At 52.0% G+C, this 24451-nt stretch overlaps 9 protein-coding genes across 9 annotated transcripts; 2 read left to right on the top strand and 7 right to left on the bottom strand.

The window, feature by feature from the left end:
- Window positions 1-988: 988 nt before the first annotated feature.
- Window positions 989-2101, bottom strand: J4E88_001899 (uncharacterized protein; the record flags this gene model as incomplete). The annotated part of the gene is made up of 1 exon (XM_049395566.1): window positions 989-2101. One exon carries the CDS (start codon window positions 2099-2101, stop codon window positions 989-991), a length of 1113 nt encoding a protein of 370 aa, XP_049259430.1.
- Window positions 2102-3211: 1110 nt separating this feature from the next.
- J4E88_001898 (uncharacterized protein) lies at window positions 3212-4705 on the bottom strand (the record flags this gene model as incomplete). The annotated part of the gene is made up of 1 exon (XM_049395565.1): window positions 3212-4705. The coding sequence occupies one exon, from the start codon at window positions 4703-4705 to the stop codon at window positions 3212-3214; it is 1494 nt and encodes a 497-aa protein (XP_049259429.1).
- Window positions 4706-5346: 641 nt separating this feature from the next.
- J4E88_001897 (uncharacterized protein) lies at window positions 5347-6545 on the bottom strand (the record flags this gene model as incomplete). The annotated part of the gene is made up of 2 exons (XM_049395564.1): window positions 5347-6351; window positions 6405-6545. 2 exons carry the CDS (start codon window positions 6543-6545, stop codon window positions 5347-5349), a joined length of 1146 nt encoding a protein of 381 aa, XP_049259428.1.
- Window positions 6546-8237: 1692 nt separating this feature from the next.
- J4E88_001896 (uncharacterized protein) lies at window positions 8238-9815 on the top strand (the record flags this gene model as incomplete). Its single annotated transcript, XM_049395563.1, has 3 exons — window positions 8238-9021; window positions 9072-9519; window positions 9578-9815. The coding sequence occupies 3 exons, from the start codon at window positions 8238-8240 to the stop codon at window positions 9813-9815; spliced, it is 1470 nt and encodes a 489-aa protein (XP_049259427.1).
- A 1928-nt stretch (window positions 9816-11743) lies between these two features.
- On the top strand, window positions 11744-12864 carry J4E88_001895 (uncharacterized protein; the record flags this gene model as incomplete). The annotated part of the gene is made up of 2 exons (XM_049395562.1): window positions 11744-11855; window positions 11909-12864. The coding sequence occupies 2 exons, from the start codon at window positions 11744-11746 to the stop codon at window positions 12862-12864; spliced, it is 1068 nt and encodes a 355-aa protein (XP_049259426.1).
- A 298-nt stretch (window positions 12865-13162) lies between these two features.
- On the bottom strand, window positions 13163-13885 carry J4E88_001894 (uncharacterized protein; the record flags this gene model as incomplete). The annotated part of the gene is made up of 2 exons (XM_049395561.1): window positions 13163-13807; window positions 13877-13885. The coding sequence occupies 2 exons, from the start codon at window positions 13883-13885 to the stop codon at window positions 13163-13165; spliced, it is 654 nt and encodes a 217-aa protein (XP_049259425.1).
- A 3551-nt stretch (window positions 13886-17436) lies between these two features.
- J4E88_001893 (uncharacterized protein) lies at window positions 17437-18339 on the bottom strand (the record flags this gene model as incomplete). The annotated part of the gene is made up of 1 exon (XM_049395560.1): window positions 17437-18339. The coding sequence occupies one exon, from the start codon at window positions 18337-18339 to the stop codon at window positions 17437-17439; it is 903 nt and encodes a 300-aa protein (XP_049259424.1).
- A 377-nt stretch (window positions 18340-18716) lies between these two features.
- On the bottom strand, window positions 18717-19232 carry J4E88_001892 (uncharacterized protein; the record flags this gene model as incomplete). Its single annotated transcript, XM_049395559.1, has 1 exon — window positions 18717-19232. One exon carries the CDS (start codon window positions 19230-19232, stop codon window positions 18717-18719), a length of 516 nt encoding a protein of 171 aa, XP_049259423.1.
- An 855-nt stretch (window positions 19233-20087) lies between these two features.
- Window positions 20088-23936, bottom strand: J4E88_001891 (uncharacterized protein; the record flags this gene model as incomplete). Its single annotated transcript, XM_049395558.1, has 9 exons — window positions 20088-21427; window positions 21480-22082; window positions 22280-22468; window positions 22523-22849; window positions 22903-23040; window positions 23093-23364; window positions 23505-23647; window positions 23694-23883; window positions 23932-23936. 9 exons carry the CDS (start codon window positions 23934-23936, stop codon window positions 20088-20090), a joined length of 3207 nt encoding a protein of 1068 aa, XP_049259422.1.
- Window positions 23937-24451: the final 515 nt, after the last annotated feature.

The raw sequence follows: 24451 nt of genomic DNA, 5'->3' as shown, positions 1-24451 counted from the left end.
TTCCACGATTACCCACAGGGGCCTACGCATATGGCAAACGCTCTTCCACACTCACCAGATTGACGAGAACATGCGCGGAATGATTCGGCCTCTTCGTTCCCCAGTCATGATCTGGCCAAATCACGACATCGTTTGGGGGATCTTGAGATGCCACGTGGTTCACGACTTCCAGCACCTCGTAATCATCCCTTTGGTGCATCTATCTGCCGATCTTTATTTTCGCGACGTCAGCACCAGTGTGTCATTGATCCCATCCGGACACGTACCTCCTACTTTGCTTCCCAGAGAAATATATATCCGGAATGTTCGTACATCGACTCTCCAGAACATTTTCTGGCGCCGACGGGGATTCCTTGTTCGCAAACCCTCAGAAGGCATTGAGATATGCCGATGCTTCCCCAAAGAAGCCTGGAATGAGAAAGATAGCATCCTCCAGGGCAAGGCTAATGACATCAGGCTTTGGTCCTGGCACGCATCCCTGGAACTTCAATTCAGCCTCGCCAATAGAGCAGGGCAGACTACTAAATACAAGATCTGTCTATCCCTTGGATGCGAACAAGATGCGCCGGCAGAGAAGCCACAGCCCTGGTGTGATATTCAAGATGCCATCTGGGAGCGAGGTACCGTGAATCTGGAAGCAGTCCATGCTAGTGCCTCGTCAAAGCCCGTACAGAACGATTCAGGGCGATTTCGGATAGACTACGTAGTCGGGACAGACGTCAGCTTCAAAGTTTTCATCACACCGACCAAAGTCCTCTCTCAAGACATGTTTGTAGTAGACTTTCATTACGCAGAGCTCCCAGACAATTTCAGTGGGACTTAGTGTAGCTCACACGCACAGCTGCTACCTTCTAGTACGACTTACTCGAGTGTTTCCATGCCCACTCCCATCAATCGCAAACATCCAGCGCTGAAGAATCCGGAGTTGCACAGCCTACACTCACCGAAGACGTCCAGAGTGGAGATCGATGGTATTAGCACGAGCGAACTACATCATGTCAGCAGGTTCAACGTACGGAAAGAGCAATTTACGCACCTTGGTCTTGTGCACCAGCTTCCATATGATGATTGGAACAATGAAAAGTGGGATGCCAATATACGACGCGATGAAATCGCCGGTGCTCCAATTTCCCTTTAGGAAAACAGGGAAACCAGTGATCAACGTAATGATAGTGGATCCAATGAAACCATACCACGCGGTAAAAGGCTGAAAGGGGCTCTTCCACGGCAAGCTATCCCGGCTGAGTCCTTGCGCTTTCATAGCAGCATGGAATCGGATGAAGCAGAAACACAATGTTGCCCAGGCGATCAAGCCTGCAACTGTGCTGAGACTCACTAGCCATCCAAAAGCTTGCGCTGCTCCTCCCTCGCCCAGGCTAAGATATGCGAGAGGTCCGAAGAGCCAAGATGCAAGGACCGCGTAGTACGGTACTCCGTTCTTCCAGGTGCGACCGAAGATTTGTGGAAGCTGGCGATCCGTGGTCATTGCGACAATGATACGGGATCCGACCCAGCAGTATGAGTTACCTGCCGACCAAGCAGAGATGAGAATGCAGGCGTTAACGATCGAAGGCAGGACGCTGATGCCTGCTTGTTTGATCGCGATAACCCAGGGTGAAGAGTTGGCGTTTCCAGTGCCTGACACGAGTCCGGGGTTCCTCGGGTCGACGATAATTCCAATCAAAAGAGCGCCTAGGATGTAGAAAAGGGCGATGCGGAATGTGACCCTTTTGGCCGACTTTGGGATGGCCGAGTGAGGGTTGATGCTTTCAGCAGCGGTGATAACAACCACCTCGACACCAATGAAAGAGAAAGCTGCGTTGACGAATGATGCTAGGAATCCCAAAAAGTGACCTGTTGGCCCAGAGATACCATTGTAGTCCACCCAAGCGCCTGGGTTGTTCCAGTAGCGGAAGCCAATTGTTTCACCGTTTGGCGCTCCTCCGGAGGTAATGACGATGGAAACCAGAATGAGACCAAGGAAGCATGCAATCTTGATTGCACCAGCGACGACTTCGGACTCGCCGAACCAGCGGACGCTAAGCAAGTTGGTAGCCAGGATAAGAATCAGACTGATGGAAATGACAACAGCAGGCGACATATCAGTCCAGTATCCGACAAGAATAGCGGATGCCGAGCACTCGGCAGCAATGGATATGGTATAACAATACCCATAGCTTATAGCGAGCGAGAATCCAACCGCCGGATCAATGAAGCGACTCGCAAAATGAGGAAACGAGCCAGCAGTGGGAATCTGCATCACGGTAAGCAGTTGCCCCTTGGGACTCAACACCAAAGAGTACAAACCACAGTAGCCAACTCCGCAATACTCTGCATAACACACCAAAGTACGCTCCCCACAACCAAATACGCAAGCAACAGACCCGCAGGCCCAGCACTCGCATACGCAGATCCCGTTCCGATGAAAAGACCAGTGCCTATCCCGGAACAAAACCCTATCATCGTAACATGATAGTTCTTAAGCCGCCGCTGCGTAGCACCATGCCCACCAACATTGAGTTGCGGTTCAAGAATCGGTTTGCCGTCGTCGGAGCCATGGTGGTCGATGTGTGGTGAGCTTTCGATGTCGTGCTGGCGAATTTGGTCCAACATTGTCGACTACGATGTGACCGCGGAGACAAGGCTCTGGGGTATTGTTGGAGAACGCACAGGCGGTAGTGTGGCGGGGATGTGTACCCAGGTAATGACAGGGACCGCACTATGAAGTTGTTCTGGTGCTATGTACTATACTTTACTCTTCTTCGCGTTCGTTCCGCAAATTTCTTTCGGCGCTATCAAAGCACGTCATGTAAATCTGTTGCGAGCCTGGACCACCATGTGGTGGCGCGGAATGCAGTTGGGAACTACTATACGAATTCCTAGGTACCCATCATGGTGCGTGGTTTTGGAGGTTTGACCCTCGCCGCAGCGTTGAAGCGGCTAGACGTCTATCACGCTTTATCGATAGACTTACTCAGTTGTAGACCTTTTCTTGACAGGTGGAAAGCGTAGCCATGTGATTTGTTACTTGGACTAGTTTCCACTAAATCGTGAATTTTTCGGAAGGGGCCGATCTTAGCGCGATGAAGTTTTCTTGATGTTCGCACTACCAGTGCTGTTTTACGCTAGTTCGGTCCGCTCAACAACAGAATTGTGGGTAGCATCATAGCGTGCTTGTTTCCCAGCATGACGAATTCATCTATCAAATCGCTCAGACCTTTACTTTCAGCGTCCAACGCCTTCCCAAACATGCCCATCGACTGAACAAGAAGCTGATCAGACTCAAACCGAGAATCGCGCAGAAGAAGGCTACCATTGGCTGGGGTCCAACTGTTTCAACAAGCTCTCCACTGATTGGAATGCAGACCAGCGTTGCGAGGGACGCAATGAAGTACATGCTTCCATAGTATCGGCCAAATTCCTCTGCCCTGCATAGCTGTCCTACGCATGCGGGTGTCAACGCCATCCAAGAACCTGTTCCGAAGCCGAAGAGCGCTGCGAAAGCGTATAGTGCTGGAAGCGATGTTGTACCGAGAGGCAACCATAGGGCTAGCATCCAGAGCAAGGTGAAGACGATCATGATGAACAGAGTGTTGAATCGACCAATCTTATCCGCGGCATACCCAGGTAGCAATCGGCCGAGGCAGGAGACACCGTTGAGTACCGCGATGAGGTAGAAGCCAGTGTCAGGCGGGAAGTTCGTACTCAGCGTTGCGTAGGTAGGCATGATGCCCAGTCCACCGAAGAGAACGACCTCGAAACCGAAGACACTCAGCGTGAACAAGCTCAATCTCAGATCACCGTAGATGGATAGTGAGATGATGGCTTTCTTTTTCGCAGCGGCAGACGGCGGGATGCGAGCTTTCATCAGAATGTTGGCGATGATGAAGCAAAAGAGGAAGACGAAGCCCAGTATGCGAAGCGACCACGAGTAGCCATACTTTGGGAGAGTAGTCCGCAAGACCAACGGAATCGTCAGACCACCAGCAGAGCTACCCATCATAGCGATGCCTTGCGTAAGACCTCGTCGCTCCTTGAACCAATGCGCAACTACCGCGAGACTCGTAGTCGTAAGCATGGCGCCGGAAAATCCTCCCAGTACGCCACAGCAGAGAATCATCTGCCAGAACTTATCGCATTCAGCAAGCAGGAAGATCATCAGGAGAAACATGACACTCCCTGTCAAAGCGATCCATCGCGGTCCATACCGGTCGAAGAGCGGTCCAACCCATATACCCAGCGCAAGTGAAAGGTAGACAAAGACCGATGGGATCCATCCGATATCACGTGCCGACATATACGAAAGTTGGTTCTGGCCCCAGTAGTCCTGAAGTGTGCCGATAGACACCATGAAGCCGAAAGAAGGGAATAGCATCAGCCAGGCAGATGCAACAACAAGCCACGCGCGTAGCCCACCCTCGGGGAAATCGTCTTCAGCGTCAACAACAGGTATCCCAGGCTCTTCATCAAGTTCGTCGATAGGCTGCGTCCGATGCGACCGTGTGCGCCCATGCGATCTGACTTCCATCTCGTGATGCGCAGACTGTTTCGCTTCGCTTCCCGCCTTCGATCGCCCCGTCATCTTCGACACCGTCCTTCTCAATCCATCCCAAATCTCATCAGGCTCCTCATAAGCATAAGGTCTTCCGTCGCTCGTAGTCGGAATGTCCTGCATCTGGACAACAGGGTTGGCGATTGGATCCATCTTGAGCAAAAACCCCTTCTTCTACCCTTTTATTGTCGTTCGAAAGATAAACAACAGCAGATTGCGTCAAGCGCTCGTAGCGTGGACCAGAAAGACGTCTTATCCGTCGTCCAGAAGTTTGGTCGTCGACCACACGAGCCTACCGTGCCTTATACGACAACGAAGAACACCCGGATTCGCATTCCTCATCTAGCAGAGTAGCTTGGCGCAAAAAACGCATCTATGACAGCGACCAGACGCATAGGGCGTGTTAACGCTCGATGCGCCCTACCCTATCGGCGGAGCGACGGTTAGTGGAGCGGCGTGTCTGGGCCTGCCCCGCCTTCAACCGTTGATTAGCATCTTCGGAGCTTTTTGGCATACTCCGATTATTCCTAGATGCACTTGCTCGTACTCCGAGATCGCCATGGTGGAGAGAAGGGCGGAAGACGTGTGAAGTTTGTCAGGGCGCGGTGTGGGCTGGGTTGGTCGAAATCGTGATTTTCGTGATGGTTGCACTTGCGATGCCGGCACAAGGCCGCGGAGTTGGTGGCTGGTGCATTACTAAGCCACCTGCAATCTTGCAATGACTGAGTTGAGTGCATCCCATTGTTCTACAATGCTACTACAAAGTTCCGCTTTGCTACTTTCAAGCCTGCGCTTCACTTCGGCACAGCCGTAATGACAGAATGATACCTCACCTCGTCATAGCAATGCACATCCGCGATCTTCAGTCCTGCGCTCTCCAACAACTTCGTCCAGTCCTCCCTGCTCCGCTCGATGCCGCCCAGCGACGCCATCATCGCAAGATCCATCATAGCGACCTGCCAAGGCACCTTCGTCTCCGGTAGCACCACCTCATCGATCAAGATGCGCGATTCCGGACCCATGACAGGAACGATGTTTGAGAGGATGCGAATGCAGTCTTCATCCGTCCAATCATGCATGATATGTCTGAGAAAGTAGAACTTTGCTTCGCGGATAGGTTGCGAGGTGAAGAAATCATGGGTTTGGAACTCGATACCATCCACGTGAGGCGCATGCGCAAGTGTCGAAGGCACATCCTGAACGACGATGCGGCCGCGTAGTTCGGGAAACTTTTTCTTGAATGCGACGGAGTGTTGACCAAAGCCTCCGCCGATGTCGACCAAAAGCGCAGAGTCGTCCGCGGGCTGGAAGTCGCCGACAACGTCTTGAGCAGGATATGAAGACACCCAGCTATCGACAGAGTCGAGCACCATGATATGACCGAGTGCTTTCATCTGCTCGCCATCCTGCTTCATCCACTCGAACGGTGTAAGCTCAGTCTTCATGGCCGCATGGAAAGGCAGGTCTTTGGAATCGGTGATATCCCGGTACTTATGCTCTTTCAAATAGCCAGGCAGTGCTTGCATAACCGGCAGATGGAGTTTCGACAGATGCGGCGCGGCGCCGTTGACGTGCGGATTGGCAAAGACGCGTGTCGCACGATTTGCTGCGAATGTATCCTTCTCAACTTCTGCGATGAGTCCAAACGATGCCATGGACCGAAGCAAGTGCGCGAGTAGATTCGGCGCAGCGCCGGTCTTCTGCTGGAACTCATCGTGTGTTACTGCTGTTGTCGATGAGGCGAGCGTGGTAAAGATGTTGAGATCGATACCGACGTCGATGAGAGCCCATTGAAGAGGCTGGGGATGAGTTAGTAAACGCATATCGTATGTAATGAATGGAGGGGACTTACTGCCATAGCTAGGCTGAACATCATCTCCCAGTCGCTGTAGAGATCCTTCTGTAGGTCTCGGATCTGTTCCTGGATTTGTTGCCTTTCTCGGGCATTGCCCTTGGCGTATGCCTGGCGGATTTGTTCTGCTGCTGCTTCCATGACTATGGGCTTAACGCTGTACACTAGGGTTTATGCTGGAAATCAGAGGCGTTGCAATCGCTGAGTTGATTCACATCCATTATCGTAGGCTTCGATCTTTATGCTCCATCTCTGCTCGCACGACTATCTCGGTTTCCTCGGTCGTACATTCCGTCTTCCGCTCAAGAGCTTTTTGTTGACCGATATGTGCGACATTCAGGTTGGTAGCGTGGAGATGTCCGTAGGCAGCAGCGAGATGGCCGAAAAGACCGAGAAGACCAGTACGGGTTCCTCCAATGCACAATCTGCTGCTGGTACCTTCCAGAAAGCCTTCTCTCGGCTTTTAGGTTCCTTTTGGATACATGTTAATCCATCCACGATGGATTGAGGCTAAATGATGATGGTGAGTCCCACTGCCTAAATAGGAAGGTTTTGCTTGGGTGTAGATGGCGGCACTCAATGCCGCCAAGGTCGCCAATGTCCGGGTTGGCCCAATGTCCCCCATGACGCCCATGCCTGCCACGCCTAGCATTCATGTTATGCTCACCACGCTCGTCCAACGCCAGCGACCTGTACTTCACCAAAGCCAAGCCTCATAACGCAACATTACACTTCCAATATGAGGCATCCTGAAGCGCGCGCGCAATATTATGCATCTCACTCGAGCATCCAACGACGGTCGTTGTTGCGGACACGAACAGAATGAACGTCGCCCTTTAGGCTGGGTCAAACCGACAAGGCCTCAGCATGTGTGCATATCGTGGGAACACCTGAAAGATGGTATCAGGACAGGCTGGCCATAGGATTATAGTTGAGTATGTCCAGTGCTCTTCGTCCAGAACGCTGCCGTGCTGTTGAAGCCCGTCATGTTGACGTTGCAGTCACGTCTGTGGCGGATTGCCAATGCGCAGCGGACCGGATGTGACGGATATTGGCTATACTCCCGCACGACTAAGATGCCTTCGCATCCTGATGTCTTCCAAGTCTTCGAGGGTGTCTTGCTGACATGTCAATGCGTCCATGGAGAAGGGTCTTCGGACGCAGGCGCTATGATCGCTGGCAAGCTTAGCGTTCGAGATTCAAGTGGAGCTCATTATTCCGCCGACGCTTGAGAAATACCGCCATTCAGATGAAAGCGCTAGGCTCAACACATGCAGCACCAAGCATTCGGGCGGTCTCGTATACATGGCTTGGGAGGCTTATCTTCACAAATTTTGAGCCGCATGCTGTAGCGTCGCGCAACGAAAACAACATTAAGAATGCTCGCAAAGGTCGCAACGGCTCTGTTCCACGAGTATGTAGCAACCGAGTCGGACAATAGGCCTGAACGATCCAAGAGACGAACAAATGACTGGTGGAAGAACAGATAAATGGGTCTGCGGAGGCCAAAGGTGGAGTCTGGGGTCGGACAGGTTCCTCCACATGATAACGACGCAATACTCGGGGACAGCACTGCCGGTGGTGCCACCCTCGGCGTCTGGTGTTTTGACCTAGGTATTTATTGAAAAGCCTACCTCGCTCTCTTTGCACGCAGACAAGTCAACCCAGAAAGCTGCGACGACATAACCAAGATGCCGTCCAAATTCTTCAAGAACCGCAGGGTCTATCTACTGACCAGTGTTGCCTACATGGGCTCGCTGCTGTTCGGTAGGCGCCCGCTGTCTCCATTCCTGAGCAAGAGCTAACACTATGGAAGGTTATGACACCGGAGTAATGGGCAGCGTGCTCGCGCTCAAAGCTTTCAAACAGGACTTCGGCTTGCCAACAGACTCGTCTGGATTCTCCGACTCGAAAAATGCATCGGTATCGTCGAATGTCGTATCGCTTCTTACTGCAGGTTGCTTTTTCGGCGCCATCGGGGCCGCTTGGATCAACGAACGGTTCGGTCGACGATTGTCTCTTATGGGCTTCTCCCTCGTCTTCCTAATCGGTGCCGCAATCCAGACTGCCGCTCATCATGAGATTGGCGTCATCTACGCAGGTCGCGTCATCGCAGGGCTCGGCATTGGAGGCATGTCATCTATCGCCCCGGTATTCGTCTCGGAAAATGCGCCCCCAGCTCTTCGGGGACGTATCGCTGGTCTTTTCCAGGAATTTCTAGTCATCGGTAGTACCTTCGCTTACTGGCTGGATTACGGTGTTGCGCTCCACATGCCCACGTCAACGAAGCAATGGAGAGTGCCCGTATCGATTCAACTCATCCCAGGTGGTTTCATGTTGATCGGACTTTTCTTCCTCAAGGAGTCTCCACGGTGGTTGATGTCAAAGGGTCGACAAGAGGAAGCTGCGCAATCGCTTGCGTTCATTCGCTGCGAGCAACCCGATAGCGCTGAGCTCCAAAAGGAGCTAGCTGAGATTCGCGCTGCAGTCGAGGAGGAGTTGAACCAGACTGAGGGCATAACATGGAAGGAGGTTCTCCTTCCCGGCAACCGATACCGATTTATCACTGGTTTTGTGCTCATGTTCTGGCAGCAGTTCAGCGGAACAAACTCGATCGGTAAGATGAAGATCTTCAAAGCTGAACTTCGCCATCTGACCATCCTTCAGGCTACTACGCTCCTCAAATCTTCCAGACCATTGGTGTATCAGCAGCTAACGCTTCGCTGTTCGCAACGGGCATCTATGGCACAGTCAAAGTCATTACGACTGGAATCTTCTTGATCGTCGGTATCGACTTCATTGGTCGGAAGTACTCGCTCATGGCTGGCGCAGCATGGATGGCGTCCATGATGTTCATCATCGGCGCTGTTCTTGCTACAAACCCACCAAACCCAGATTCTGGATCAGTCTCGTCCGCCTCTATCGCTATGGTCGCCATGATTTACCTTTATGTCATCGGATACTCAGCTTCTTGGGGACCCGTCCCGTGGGTTTACCTTGGGGAGATCTTCCCAACGCGACTTCGTTCGTACGGTGTGGGAATGGGAGCAGCCACGCAATGGCTCTTCAATTTCGTTATTACGAAGATTACACCTGCGGCAATCAACTCCATCGGGTAAGACCATGACTCTACAACCTGCATACAAGATATACACTGACCTCGTCCTTTGCAGGTGGAAAACATTCCTCATGTTCGGCATCTTTTGTCTCTCCATGGGCATCTTTGCTACATTTTTCATCAAAGAGACAAAAGGAAAGACGCTGGAGGAGATTGATATTCTGTTCGGTGATGTGTCAGCTGAGCAGCGTCGCCAAGATGTCGAGGCGGGCATGAAGGAGGAACAGCGAAAGCACTCGGTGAAGTACATGGAAGACGCTACCGAGCTCGAGAATAGAGCGGGCAAGGACTGAATAGTGCTTTCAGAACGAACAGCGAGCTTTGGGGGTGCTCGCAGACCATGTAAAATGCTTCATCAGACAGCGAGAGATCTGATCAACAAGCTGTAGTCGGAGTTCAATTATGACGACAGCCTTTGTGATGATTGGCGAGTTGCGGAGACGCTGTGATGGTGGCTGACGGGAATCTCGGAACCTTCCGAGAAGCGGAACAATGGCGCTTAGTCAATGCCCAAGTGGGCTAGCGTCTTTATCAAGGGGCAATCGCAAGAAGTCTCCCACACCTCAATGCCCAGGTGGGCTCTCTCGTCTTCGCATCACAGCCATCACGATTTTCCTCAAATTGTGGGTGCTGCATCGCTATGCATCATCTTGCCATCGTCCATGCTTCCTTCCCCACACCCATTTGCATCATGTGTCCAAGGAGGCTAAGCTACGCGCCGTGTGTGGGGAGACAACCAAGTCAGCTTATGTGCATTCAAAAGCTCTTATCGCCAGTATGCGGACGCAGTTCAACGTGATTCGCTTGTTACGACCAACGGGAAAACTTAACATGCAGCCTCGCAGCCATCAACATCGACTGTTTACCAAGAAGCCGGGACCACTGTATGATTACGGACGCCACAAACGCCTCTCTCATTTCACGATATGCGCGACGTATTGATCACCAGCGTTGTACAGCAGAATCAGACCGGGTAAGCACCATGGCTGCATGCTGACTGCGCGTCCGATGTGGAAACACGCCTGGTCCGGGCCGTATCGGATAGCCAAGAAGAAAACTAGGCCGCATCATACAGGACAGTACGAGTCAAGATATGGGTTTTACAGTCTTTGTACTACCCCAAGACTCTGGCCATCGACAGCTTTTATGTTTGTGGGGCATACCACGAACAGTAGAGGAGAGAGGTGTTGCCAGTACAGTTACCGAAAGCCTGTATAAGGCCTCATGATGGCAGCCTCCAAGAGGGTAAGCTTCGTCCTGTAAAATCTCTAGCATTGTTAATCGCGATTCTGAATTTGCGCTTTCCAAAATGGTCTCCGGGCTCTCACTTCTTTCAGTCCTTCTTGTGGCGCAAGCTGCTTTTGCGTACAACTTCGCATACGAAAGTATACAACTGACCGACTTGGACGTTGGGAATAACCCTGATTTAGCTTTTGGTAACGCAAGCACGGGCGATATACCTTCGTGCAAGAGCTACCCAGGCTATGAAGGCTGGCCATCATCGACGCAGTGGAGTGCCTTGAACATGAGTCTCGGAGGAACGTTGCTCAAGGGTATTCCATCCGCTGCTGCCTGCTATGAGGGCGAGTACAAGGATACTGCAAAGTGTTCAAACGTCAGGCGACGTCAAAGCGATGCTCTCTTCGCGTATGTACTTGCAAGCCTTACCCTCGGTCGAAAGCTAACTTATTTCATCTAGCAAGGAAGACCCACTGGTACCGTTTGGGCAGTGGACTTTACATAATCCATGCCCCGTACCTGCAGCTAGCGCCACACCTCCGCTGTCTGGCTGCAAACTCGTCAGCTTTCCTGCATTTGTCGTCAATGCTACTACAGTACAAGACGTGCAGCTCGCAGTCAATTTTGCCAGGAACAACAATATCCGGTTGACGATCAAGTACGTCCTCAGGAAAGATACCAGCTCCAAACTGACTATAGTAGAAATACCGGCCATGACTTCCTCGGCCGAAACACCGGCGGTGGCGCACTTCAAGTGTGGGTGCATCGCATGAAAGCATTCGAGTACTTACCGACTTACGAAGTTGGTCAGTACGATGGTCAAGCAGCCCGAGTTGGAGCAGCGCTCGAACAACATGAAGTTTATGACGCCATGAGTACACATGGTATCACTCTTTTAGCACCCGGGTCTTCGACTGTTGGAGCTTATGGCGGTTACATGCAAGGCGGAGGATTTTCGTACATCACTTCAAAGTATGGCCTGATGGCAGACCAGGTACTTGCTTTAGAGCTTGTTACCGCGGACGGCAGGTTTGTGCATGCAGATCCAATGGAGAATGCGGACCTGTTCTTCGCGATTAGGGGTGGCGGGCCTGGTAAGCTTTTAACGTACTTCCACAACTATCTCCGATACTGACCTATATTTAAGGAAACTTCGGCATCGTTACATCTGCGATTGTAAAAGCGTATCCGCCTACGACAGTCGCACGAAGCGACTTCACGTTCCAGACCGGCCCCGTGTCCAACATCGACAAGACCACCGTTCGCGTATCCAATGAAACCTTTTGGAAAGGTATGAAGGTCTATTTCTCGCATAATCTACGCATCAATGATGCCAAAGGTATCATGTCAAATTACATCACGACAACCGCTCGCACCTTCACTCTTTCCAACCAAATTACCAAGCCGGGCGTCACCGTCGAAGAAATGAGAGAGCTCATGGCGCCGCTCATCAAAGATCTCAACAATATTGGAATTCCACTAGTTAACCCCGAGCCGCAATTCTGGAGCACATATGCAAAGTTCGGTACCCTGCCCGGCGGCCCAAGCGGTGGTACTAGTAACAGCCGTCTTGTGAGCCGGCTTGTTCCCCGATCCAACTTTGCAGACCCAGCCTCCCAGACTTTCAATACCACCATGGCAGCGATCCGCTCATTCGTGGAAGAAGGCGGCTACAGCTTCCACTCCGTCGACTACGCACCGACATACGAAACAGCCGCCTATCCCGGCTCCGACTCTGCTGTCTCGCCGCATCTCCGCAACGCAGTCATGCACATGACCGGCTTCGATAGTCGGCAGTACGATGCTACCCTCTCTGACGAGCTCTGGAATTCATCGCATGCACGCCTCAACTCGTATATACAGAAGCTGAGAGATGCGACGCCACTTAGTGGTGCGTATATGAATGAGGCGGATGTTGCGGAGCCGAACTTTCAGTATAGCATGTATGGTGATAACTACGATAGGCTTCTGAAGATCAAGAAGGGAAGAGATCCTTGGGGGTTGTTCTATGCGGTTACGGGTGTGGGTAGCGAGAGTTGGTTCGTTGAAGGGACGGGAGGACTCCCTACTCAGCAGGGACGACTATGTAGGGTTGATGCATAGGGTACATGGGGTTGATAGCTTGCCAGATGTTGTACATGGGCTGTCATTCACGTAGACACGATACGAAACCGAGGAAAGCTGGAACGCACCACACGACTATCAGCAACAGGCACACGGAGATCGTTGTGACATGAAATGTCTTATTAGGTATACATGCTTTTAGACACTTGACTATCTACAATGACGTGCATGCTCATATCAGTCTTGCCCAAATACCACAGGCCATGTAACAGGAAGTCTTTGAGACCTAGACATCGTGACTTTGGAGAACTGACTTAGCAGACGAGAACCATGGCAATCAGGGATACCATCTGCCTTTCTCCAATTGATCCACCAACTTCTCGATGAGGTCCCTCTCCTTCTTGTATAAGCGCATCGACCTCTTCCAAGTTGCGCCACCTCGCTTGTGTCGATGGATGTTGCCAAGCCAGTGCTCCACATCAACTGATTCGTAGCTTTGTAAAGCTATTCGCACCGCTATGATGAACATATGTGCGAAGTCGAGCATTGTGACACCGGACGAATTGAGGAAGCTTTGAGCCATGTCCGGGCCTCCAGGTAACCAGATGGCAATAGTGAGCTTGGTGACGGCAGGTGAACAAATTTGAACAGTATTCCAGGTTTCTTTCGACTGGTCGGCGCTCCTAGCATGGATGACAGTCTCGAGGAATGTTCGGATATGTGTGAAGTAGTCGCAGGCCTCAGAGTAGTTGTCGCCAAGAGCGAAGATGAGGTGTTTTCCGTAGCCGGTGAAGACAACTGAGCCTTTTCCTTTCCAGGATCGGCGAAGTAGCGGATTTGCATGTGACATATCGAGTAGGGACTCGTAAGGACGCGAGTCGTAATCGCTGCCATCGTACATGCGCTCTTCACGGCCCATGTTAGTCGTCAAGCGCATCAACTCTTTGTCGCTGTCCAGCCTCTCGAAGTAATCTTGGATAGCCTGTTTGTATTGACCGCGACGAGACATCGGGTTGTCTGCGAAGAAGGCGCGAAGAGTAGCCGGTGTCACCACTGTCATGTGGCTAATACTCCTAGTATGTCGCGATTGACTCCAGTCTGCAACTAGAGGTTTGCCCAAGTCAGGAAGGCCCGCCCCCAGAAACAGTCGACGGTCTGTCTTCTCTTCGCTCATGTTGTCGGCGATCAAGAAGCACTTCTTCTTGATTGCGGTTGATCCCTGCACACAGTCTCGCCAGAACTTTGAGACCGCTTGGGCGTTCCTGAGGATACCGCCGGGGCTCAGGTTGCAGAGCACATTCTCGAGGAGTTCGGTGACGCCCAAGACGCGGGCGGGATCGCCGTGTACGAGTGGAGGAGAGTTTATGTCGTCCATATCGATCGTTGTGAGCCTACCGATGGTCGAAAGCGAACGTTCAATCAGGCGCGTAGAGGTTGTATTTTGAGAGGCAAGTCATTTGGCCGTGCGACGCAATCGTTTATGTGGGTTGCCAAGCCTGAGCACGAGCCAGCAAAGTGAAAGACAGCGCGCGAGACAAACCACGCGTACAGTGAGACTGCTTGTACTAATCCAGACTTGGCTCAGGCTTGGCTCAAGTAGAAGTGACCGACTGGGTCCAGTAGTCTCGTGAGCTCGTTAGCCGCGGCGAGATCTTGTTGGGGGACGTAGAGCGCGTTAGAACCCCCAGCACCTTCGAGCCGCTCGACGAAGTACTTGGCGAGAAGTATCACAAGATCTCCAACGAGTATACCAGTAGCGCGACGGAAGTATTTGAAGCGATGAACAAAGTGTACCCGGGTAGAGCAGTTTGAGATCTCCCCGTGCATAACCAAGCTGACGGTGGTGAAAGTGGGATTCGAGAGCGTAGATTTGATCCAACTAGCGGTAGGGCTTCTCTGTACCTGGGACAATATCTCCTCGATCACTCGCGAGACTAGGGTAGAAGAGAGGCCCAATTTCGAAATGGGTAAGGGGTCCTCCATGAAGACTATTGCATGGGAGCCAAAGCCAGTCCAAAAGAAACCATCTGAAATCCAAAGATTGCGGGCGATGAATGGGTGTATGGCTGATGAACGGACTTGGGTGATAGGCGCTTCCCAGTCCCAACTTCGGCTTCCGTGTTTTAACCTTGGGAGCCGATCTTTGCCTGATGGAATCAAAGCTCTGCTGACCGCAGCTTGATCTATGTAGTAGGTCTCCGCAGGAACAAAACATCTGATGTCTGCGAGATTCAGAAAAATAAAAGGTCGGTATTTGTATCCAGGAATAAGGACTCCTCCGCGCCCCTCATGAGATCCATACGCGGGAAAGATATTGCTTAAGGGGAAGTAGAGCTTGCTATCGGCTTCATCTTCTTCGACTCGGTTGGCGTCAAGCAAGAAGATCTGTCTGAGAGCGGCCGATCTGTTGATACAGTTGTAGAAGGTACGAGACACCATCTGTTTCTTCGACAAAGCATCTGTCGGGCTGAGGTGTTGCAAAATATTCTCGAGAAGTTCCGCGATGCCCAGGGCTTGTTGAGTAGCGGTAAGCGTTGACGCCATCTTGACGGTGGTAATGTGTAGGTGATGAGCTATGCTTTCGACTTCTGTGAATTTTCGGACGAAGTGTCGAAAGCAGGTCGGCACAGGAATGAGAAACTGGAGGCCAGGAAGGAAATTTCAGCACGCCGTGACTGTGTCATCAGCGTACGGTGCGGGTGGCTTCCTCTCGCTACCAAGGAATGTCAACAGGTCTTTCAAACCCGCACAGCTCGCAAAGACGAGCATGCCGCGCGAAACATCGGTAGCGCAGCAATTCGCCATGCATTGAAAGCGGTACCGATATATTTCACATGGCGAGGCTAGGTAAGAACGCGCTGCGCGAACGCGCAACGGTTGCGATCATCGCTTAAATCAATGCAACATCGTACATGCGCGTAAAATTTGCGATAAAGACAAGGCGATAATAATAGTATGTTATAGAGGGAGAGATGCGAAGGAGTAGTACGTTCGATTGAATGAAGGTGACGCGATGCACGCGTCTCAGGAATTAGCGCCAAAGTTTTGCCAATCTCCGAACGAAGCCACTAGCTGCGTGCCATCCCCTCCCACCTTCAACCCCCAGCAGTGAGTCTACACCTGCTTCCATCCCCGATAGTCAATACACGTATCATTCGGGCTACGCAGATGGACCCTCTGCTCTACCACCATCGATTACATCCATAATAGACCATCACGATGTACCGCAGTCTTACAACACCAGCATCACCGCCGTCATCACACCGGCCGCCCATCCCACCATCCTAGCACTGATATCAGCCCCAGCACTATCCCACGGCGTCTGTTCGTCCGCTACACGGCTTCCCTCCACTGTGTTGTTCGCATTCATACACACGAACTCGACGCTGGTCTGCACCAGATTCGAATATGGGTCAACAAATCGTCCCAGTAGGACGACTGGAATCGTCTGGCGCGTCAAGAGATCATACGTCTCATTCGCAGGGGCATAGAAGTTATCGGACGGGCTGACGCCTGCGTTTGTCCCGAACGTGTTGTAATTGTCTGGAATTTGCACCTCCTCGGGCATGTTGTTGTAGGCGCACGTGCCGTTGGTCACGTCTTGACGGACCGTGTCTTTGCTAACATGTCAGCTATAGGTACAAAGGCTGCAGGTCCCGAGTCGCAAGTCATGTAATGCTTGTACAGTGACAACGGAAGGAACGTACTGTGTGAACCGCCAAGCAACATTGGGCACGCCTTCTTGAACTCATCTGATACGGACGACCAATCGTTACTAGGACAGCCATACGAGGTATCACTTAGTGCCTCGGTCAGGTGGTCCATGCAGTTCGAGCTGATCACACCGCTACAGCTATTCTCCCCTCCGGCTTCTAACGTCGCATTGATGTTGCTGTACTGATACTTGCAGAGCTCGGTATTGTTGGGCACGTTTCCAGGTACGGAGATGTAAACATGTCCTCTGACATCGTCATAGCGAGATCCGACGATGACAGAGACATACCACGGGTCGTCGCCGGCGTAGGAGGAGTTCCAAGTAAATTCGTGCTGGCCGGTTGAGTTCACGGCCGTGAATTCGTCGAAAAAGCCTCGACAGGAGGAGTTTTGCGCATTGACGACCGCTGTGGTGAGGAGTCCTGATATCGTAAGGAGCAGCAACTTTGGATTGTCATATGTCCACATATTGACGTAGCATAAGGGTAAAGCCGTAGACGTTTGATCGTTTGGACTTGCGAGAATGCATCTATATGTACGTGGCGCGGTTAGGCACCCTATGGGAATGACGCACTAGCCAAGAGTGTGGTTAAAACCAACCCGATCGACAGAGCTCGGCATGCCTTACCCGTCTAAACGAACATTGTGTGGCAGTAAATCCATGTCGCGATGAAGTTAACAGTTTGCAATTAACTGCGCTGCGCCGGCGGAGAGCAGTGCCCGTAAGCGCTGGGGCCGACTCAATCCTGCGCTAACGGATACTGCGACGGCGCAATAGTACTACAACATGAAGGTTTCCCCGCAACAATCCTATACATAAGGAACCACGATACATTGTTGTCTCGTACTAGAAGGAGAACAACAACGACAGCAAGAAAAAGGAAGATATGCCATCCATCAAAACCCAGCAATCAACCTGCTCCTTGCCATGCCGCCTACATCGCTCTTGCGCTTCGGCTTCTGCGGCAGGTCATCGACAATGAAGTCGCCAAGTCCATCTTCATCCTCCTCGTCGTCGTGCGCATCCTTCATGTCGTTGGCAACACTCGTCTTGACAGATCTTCTGTCGCCTGATAGTGCCTTGTTGGTGCCAATCTTTCTCGAGCGGGAAGCGGCCGCCGGTGCATGCTTGGATTTAGCCTTCTTGAGGGCAGAAGAGCAACCAGAATCGACGTTGCCGCTTCTCTTTCGCTTCCGCTGCTCTTGCTCTTTGGCTTTAGTAGCCTTGCTCTCAGCCTGCTTCTTCTCCCATACCAGCTTCTCGGCCTTGACGCGCGCATCTCGTTTCGCATTCTTATGCATCTCACAGATCGCTTGTTGCTGCTTCGCCTCTGCCTCTGCTTCAGCTCGCTTACGCTTCAGTTCCTGGTTATAAAGCTTCACTTCCCCCTGTGCAAAGTCGGCGGCTCTGAAGCGGCAACCAAGTACCTCCATCAGCTTGGCGTAGGCCTCGTCGTCGATGATCAAGATGTTTACGAGGTATGTCTTATCCCCGTTGTCGATTTCAAGCCCTCGAATCTGCGCTTCCTCGAGAAGCTCTTGGTGCTTCATTACCTCGTATGAGGATTTTGTTAGGCGCTTTGGCTCCCTCCATGGGTTGTGCGCAACAGCCATGTACCGATCGATTGCTTGACGCTGTTGCGGGTGACGAGGGACTGCGCGCTGTTGGAGTGGTGTTGCAGAAGTTGATGTAGCCTCCGCGACGGTACGCTTTCGCGCAATCGCTGACTTGATCTGGGGTGTATTCTTCTTGGTGGAGGGTTCCACGCCGTTGATCTCTGCGATGAGTGATGTAAACATCTTGCTAGTGTGAAAGGTTAGCTGGGAAGGTGGAGTGTTCGTTGTTACGGCGACTGGATTGTTGAAAGTAATCCAAGAGGTTCAGCAGCGGTCAGTTGAAGAGAAGAGGCAAGCGCGCGGCGAAGAAGGAAGAGCCTGCATTCATTAGGGAGCTCTCACTCAGGTTAGTGGGTGCAGGTGATGTGGTACCAAGTCTCTGGAAGTGAAAGTGAATGTACCATGTTCGGAGCACGGGAAAAGGGAAAGTGGGTTGAGTGAAGACGACTTCGTTGGCGAAACTGTGGCACGACTAAACCAACACCAATGGGCTTCCTGTAATGACCCCCACGAACTCCAAAACAAGCGGTTCACCTTCAAGCCCCCGACCCTTCACCATCTCAGCATACCACCTGACCTCCCTCCTGCGAAGCGGCGACAGCAATATCCATAAGTTCACCTTCATCCTCCTCCTCATACGCCCTACACTGAGCGATCCATGCCTTCCTGTCTTCCTCCTCTCCCACCCTCCTCTGCTCCTTCCCCTCCTTCCAGGCCCTTCTCTCCTCAGCCATGAGGCACACCAATCTGATCCTCAGCTTCCATTCACTCAAGCTCTTTTCCTCTCCCTCGTCGAGGTGTTCTCGTTTGAGGAGTTCATGCTGCATTTGCAGCGTCGTCATTTCGTTCCAGCGCGACAGGCGCGACAGTGTGGCGCCTTGGTGGTAGTATAGTGTGTCTGCTAGATGATGCAGACTCACGCCGCGGCGCCGTTGTTGCATCAAGATGCGATGTTGAGCGGGGTGAAGCGTCGCGAAGACGGCTTGGAGAGTGCGGTAGGGGAGGAACTTGAAAGCGAGTTTGATGAGCTTTTCGGGTGCGAGTCCGTGGACGGTTGATAGGCGTTGGCAAGACATGTTGTGGTTTTGGGTTGTGCTTGCTTATGTTGTGAATGTGGTTGCGTGTTGCAAGAAGAGTTTGGAATAGTATGTCTTTGGGCTTTGGGACATGTGTGGATGTAATCGAATAGAAGGATGGAGGAGGCAGGAGATGTGAGTTTATATACTATCTGAAGAACATTGTAGAAGAGAAATGGTATCGCGTGCGTCCCGTGTTTGCGCATCCAAAACATGAGCAGATAGACTCACCCTGACCATATGACCTTGTACCTCTACCAGTAGTAAGTACCCTTATTCCTCTTAGACAGCCAGTCGCAAGACCAAAGAATAATCCAACATATCCAAGTGGCACTTTAAGCGAGCAAGACACATCAGTGCCAGACACGCAGTGACTCACAATGCGTAGCATTGAGTCAAGGTGAGGATCGTTATTTGGTTCAGGCTCCTGCTACCGGACGATGACTACAGTCTGGCAGTAGACTGGTCTATTTTGCTAAGGCTGCGTACGGTTCACCATGCGCGACCATGGCTGCCAAAGGGATGTAGTCCTCGTATATCGCACTGAGTCTTCCGGAAAGGTAGCCTATAGAACTGCTGCCAATATTGATGTTCAGCGCAAACGTGCTCTCGGTCATTACCTCCGTGCGCGAACTGATGACGCACTCGAGCTTAGCGGTGACCTAACGCACACGAGCGACTCACACGTTCCGAAGTCCGCATGTACTCAACATGAGAACTGACATATTATAAGAAAGAGAAGCTAACACCGGATACGTATGTATTCCTATCGGCGACTTGTGAAGCGCAAATATTCGTCTCCACCATTCTGTCCCACTTAAGTACGCTCTTGCACCCCTTCTAAGAGCTCTCCTACTAGTCCTCCTCATCATAGAACGCATACTCTACCGACTCGGTAATCAACTCGCGCGCCGCAGAAAGAACCTGCGTAACAGCCTGAACAACCGTGCTCGTAGTCGTCGGCGCATACGCAGACGCAGTAGCAGCCACGGTGATTGTTGGCGTAGCCGCCAGCGTAGTACTCGGCTCGTGAGACTTGGGTGGCCAGACAAACGAGTTTGGGATAATGGGCAGAGAGGCGAAACCAAGTTGCTTCATCTCGGGCTCGCAGTCTTCGCCTTGACAGCGCACGAGACCGAATTCGGTGCGCAGCTCTTCTTCGGTGGGTAGGCGAGACGAGTTTCCTTCGTCGACGTAGAGGTCTTCGGGGCTGAAGCCGAGGCCTCGCTTCATCTTGACGGCGGGGGGCCCCGGAGGGTAACCCAGGCCAGCATAGTCTGGGTTTCCGTAGTTTGCCGTATGTCTCTTGCGGGGACGGTTGGCTGCACGATCGTACCAAGGATCGTTGGTCATGAGAGCGAAACCCGGGTCGTCCACGAGGTCCTTGGGCCAGCACGGATTGGCCGTGATCCCTTGATCGACAATATCTCTCGGCATGTTTGAGAATTCCAGGCTGAAAATCTGGAGCTGTGCGTACTCCGTGTGGTCCCATTTCTCGACGACTTTGCCATTATCACACTTGACTTTTTCAACCAGGCTCTTTACCGTCTTAGTAGCCACTTTGTCGTCGCAGATACGGCTGAACAGGTGCCCGGCGTCGCCGTTTTGCCCAGAGGGAATGAGGCGAATCCACACATTTCTATCGCGAGCTTGCCAAATCACGGCGGGTGGGAATTCGTCCCGCTGGCAGGACAGGTTTGGGTCACCTTGCATGTGACCCTTGATCCACTCGGTCTTGTGTTGGGTGTAATAAGAATCTTTAACCTCGCGAATGTTAATGCCATCTTTACCATCGCACGTCAATCTTCTGAGAGCAGGTCGACGGCTTATAACAGAACTGTAGTGCAGACAAGCCTGGCCCATGGAAATCTCCCCGCTGTCTTCACTGTAGATACAAGTCCTAACCTTGATATCTTCATGAGGATCTCCCTGTATTCTGTTGATCTTTGTTAAGGGTCTTAATGGGCGGGCACGTTCCGCGAGCTTGGGGTCGACCTTGGAGCACCTTGCCGCAGGTTTCGTGAAGGTGGCGGGTGGATCGCGGTCCTTTTTGGAAGTCAACGGTTTGTCGAGCTTCACATCGTAATCCTTTCCGCGGAACTTGAAGACGGATTTGCCTGCTTTTGCAATGCCCTTGGCGCAAACTTTAGCAAGAGCTGGAACGGCGGCTTGGACGGCGAGTCGTATGATCCATCCTGCATCACTCAAGTTAGAAAACAGCTCAGGTCAAAGAATGGAGCAACTCACCAATAAGGGGGATAAAGGTAAGCGGTGTCAAGGCGGCCGTGATGGCAATTCTGCAAAAGGCCGTGGCAGCGACCTCCAAGGCTAACGCTTCGGCTGCTTCCAAAGCGGCCTCTTTGGCCTTGTCCTTGACCTCATCTTCGACCTGCTCTTTAGTAATAGGGGGCTTGAAGCCAGCACAGCAGTAACTCTGTGTTCCTCCAGAGCATGTCTGATCCTCGGTGCTCGAGTGGTGATTGGTGTTCTGCGTGATCTCCGTTTCATCTTTGGCACAGCCACCGGTGCAGCTCAGGCCAAGACCACGGTAGCCGCGCCATCGGCACTTGCCCATATTAGTGCCTTTGGCGCAGCACAGCCGACGGAACTGTCCTTTGCCACAACGGTCCATTGTTGAAAGCGTCCCGGGTTGGCCGTTCGTTTGCGAAGCCTCGTATTCTCCTGACGCGCATTTCTCGCCGCATGGCGTCGTGTAGCAAACACCCTGGGCGGCTTCGTCTTGGATGAAAATCTCGGCTGCTGCAATGTCGTCTTCGGTCCATTCGTCGGGGTAATTCAGGCTTTTGTCGTTCTGGTCGACTTGATCGATAGCCCAAACCATGAGTCCATCTGCAAACGCATCGTCAGTATGGAAGTTGCACATGTTTTTGTCACTCCTCACGCAAGCACCGCGAGTTCGCGAATTCTGCCTTCTGCCTAAAAGTATCTTGGTCGTCGTACGAAACCCATTGATCATTGTCCCATTGTATCCCTGTCGCGATGATTAGCGAACCGTTTGTGGAGCTTTTTCTGCTCTTTCCTCGTACATTTGACTCCGGCTTTCAGATCATGGACCGGCTTGAGGTTCTTCTCCTTGATGAGCTCTTGGATCTCTTGTAGAGTAAGAATGCCGGAAGCCTTCGAACACCGACCCTCTTTGGCACCTCCAGAGAACGTGCATGAGCCGTCTGGCTTGTTGCAGCTCGGATCGGTGAGGGTAAACGAGCGGCCGTAATCTGTCCAACAAGTCAGATGATGTAGACGCAGAATGTGAGCAAAAGCAAACTTACAGCCTTTTCCCAAGACAACTTTGTTTGGTTTGACCCCCGCGCGCCAGAGGAGGTCCAAGGCCATGTTGATCTCAGTGATGTTGGTGTGAGTTGCGAGTTTGGGCCCAGTGTATTTCGATGCGGCGTCCCAGACACCGTGAAGGTCATATGACATCACGTTGAGCCAATCAACAGACTCTTGATGCTTGGACACGTCGAAGTGTTGCAGGTACCAATAGGATGCCGGCAGCGTTATGGTATAGCCGTACTTTCCACGAAAGGCATCCTTGATGTCTTTCGACAGCAGAACGAAGTTGGCTGAATCGCCGGCCTTGCCTCCGCGATCATCTTCCAAATGTCAGTACTGGGTGAAAGCGACGGAGATGCAAATCTTGGCTCACCAGCGGTAGGGTATTCCCAGTCCAAGTCAGCTCCATCGAATCCGTATGTGTCCATAAACTTGATGAGCTTGTTGATGAAGGTCTTGCGATTTGCTGCTGTACTGGCCATGTTGCTGAAAGCCTGTTGGTATGGGCCGGCTAGATTACTAAAGTCAGTAAATACTAGTGGGTTCGAACAAGTATCACTTACGATCGTTGAAGGACCATCCACCCACGCTGACCCAAGTTTGAAGTCCAGGCTTCTTCTCTTTCAACTTGGTGAAGCGACTCAGCAGCTTGCCCGCGTTCTTGTCCATTGGAACAATGTCGAAAGTGGTGGGATGGAAGAAGACAAAGGCAAAATTGAGGTGCGTAAAACCATCAAGATTGAGGTCTTCGGGAGACACCTTGCTGCATGCCCTAGTGTTGGCCCACGATTCGTAGTAGCCAATGTTTATGCCATCGACGCTACCACCATCTTTGCTGCAAGATGGTCGCTTGACGTCGCCGCAGCCTCCAAAGTCCTTCTGGCATCCCTTGTCGCAAAATAAGGATGTCGAACCGCAAAACCTACGTGCCAACGTCAGCTGCGAGAAAGGAGCGGTCGAGGTAATCACACGTACCCAAACTCGGAGCAACAGACTCCGAGCGGACACTGCTGCTTGCCAGGCTTGCCGTACTGGCCGCACTCTGCTTTGGCATCGCAGTTAGAGGAGCAGTTTCCGGCTCCGCACTCCGAAGGAGAGTATCCGCACAGTCCGGAGACCTATCTCATATCAGTGTTTGGTCTTGGATCAATACCAGCTACTTACACTACTACAGCATGCACCATTCACACATGGCGTTTGATCGTTGCAGGTACCGGTAGGAAGATCCAGAGCCTGAGCTGGGATATCGTTCCTCAAGATACCAAATGCCGAATTGACAAGGAAGTACGATTGTTCCACCTCGCCGTCGAATGTCTCGTTCTGGAAAGCAGAGCCATTTTGACCGCTCACAAGGCTAATTTTGAGCCAAAGGCCGAGGACTAAGCCCTGAAGAAGTGCAGACCGCATATTGAGTGACCGAATGTAAGGGGAACTTGGGGGTGCGTTTTCTCACTGCTCAAGAAGTATGGCGAAAGCCGTTAGGAAATGTGAATGAGAGGAGAATGTGGTCCGTATTGCCAAACGCTTCGGCGTCCCGGGTAGACCCGCCATAATCGCATCGATACTGTTCTCGCCAAAGTAGATCAACACTCGCACATGTCGTTGTAGGTATTGGGCTTGCGCCACCGTCCATGTCGCCTAACGCTAGAGTACGGTCCGGTAGATGAAAATCCAGACGGAGGATCCTTAGATTGAAGCTCCTTCCAAAAGAGAACAACCTCCGGCATGCTAGTGCACAAGTTGATACTCAATGCTAGCGTGAGGCGTGGGTCTTCCGACGATAAGACTGGGCGGAACATGGATTAGACAAAAATCGAGCGGGACATCCGTGCCAGCCTCGCCACGGGCATAACCGCGCAACCGCCTAAATGCGCGACAGCCTAAGACAGGCGGCACATAGACGCCAGGATGCGTGCGAGCGG

Source organism: Alternaria novae-zelandiae, assembly GCF_023758075.1.
Source record: "Alternaria novae-zelandiae strain BMP 2774 chromosome Unknown scaffold_2, whole genome shotgun sequence".
NCBI lineage: Eukaryota > Fungi > Ascomycota > Dothideomycetes > Pleosporales > Pleosporaceae > Alternaria > Alternaria novae-zelandiae.
Note: the sequence above shows the minus strand (reverse complement) of the source record. Positions and strands in the feature narration are given on the sequence as shown.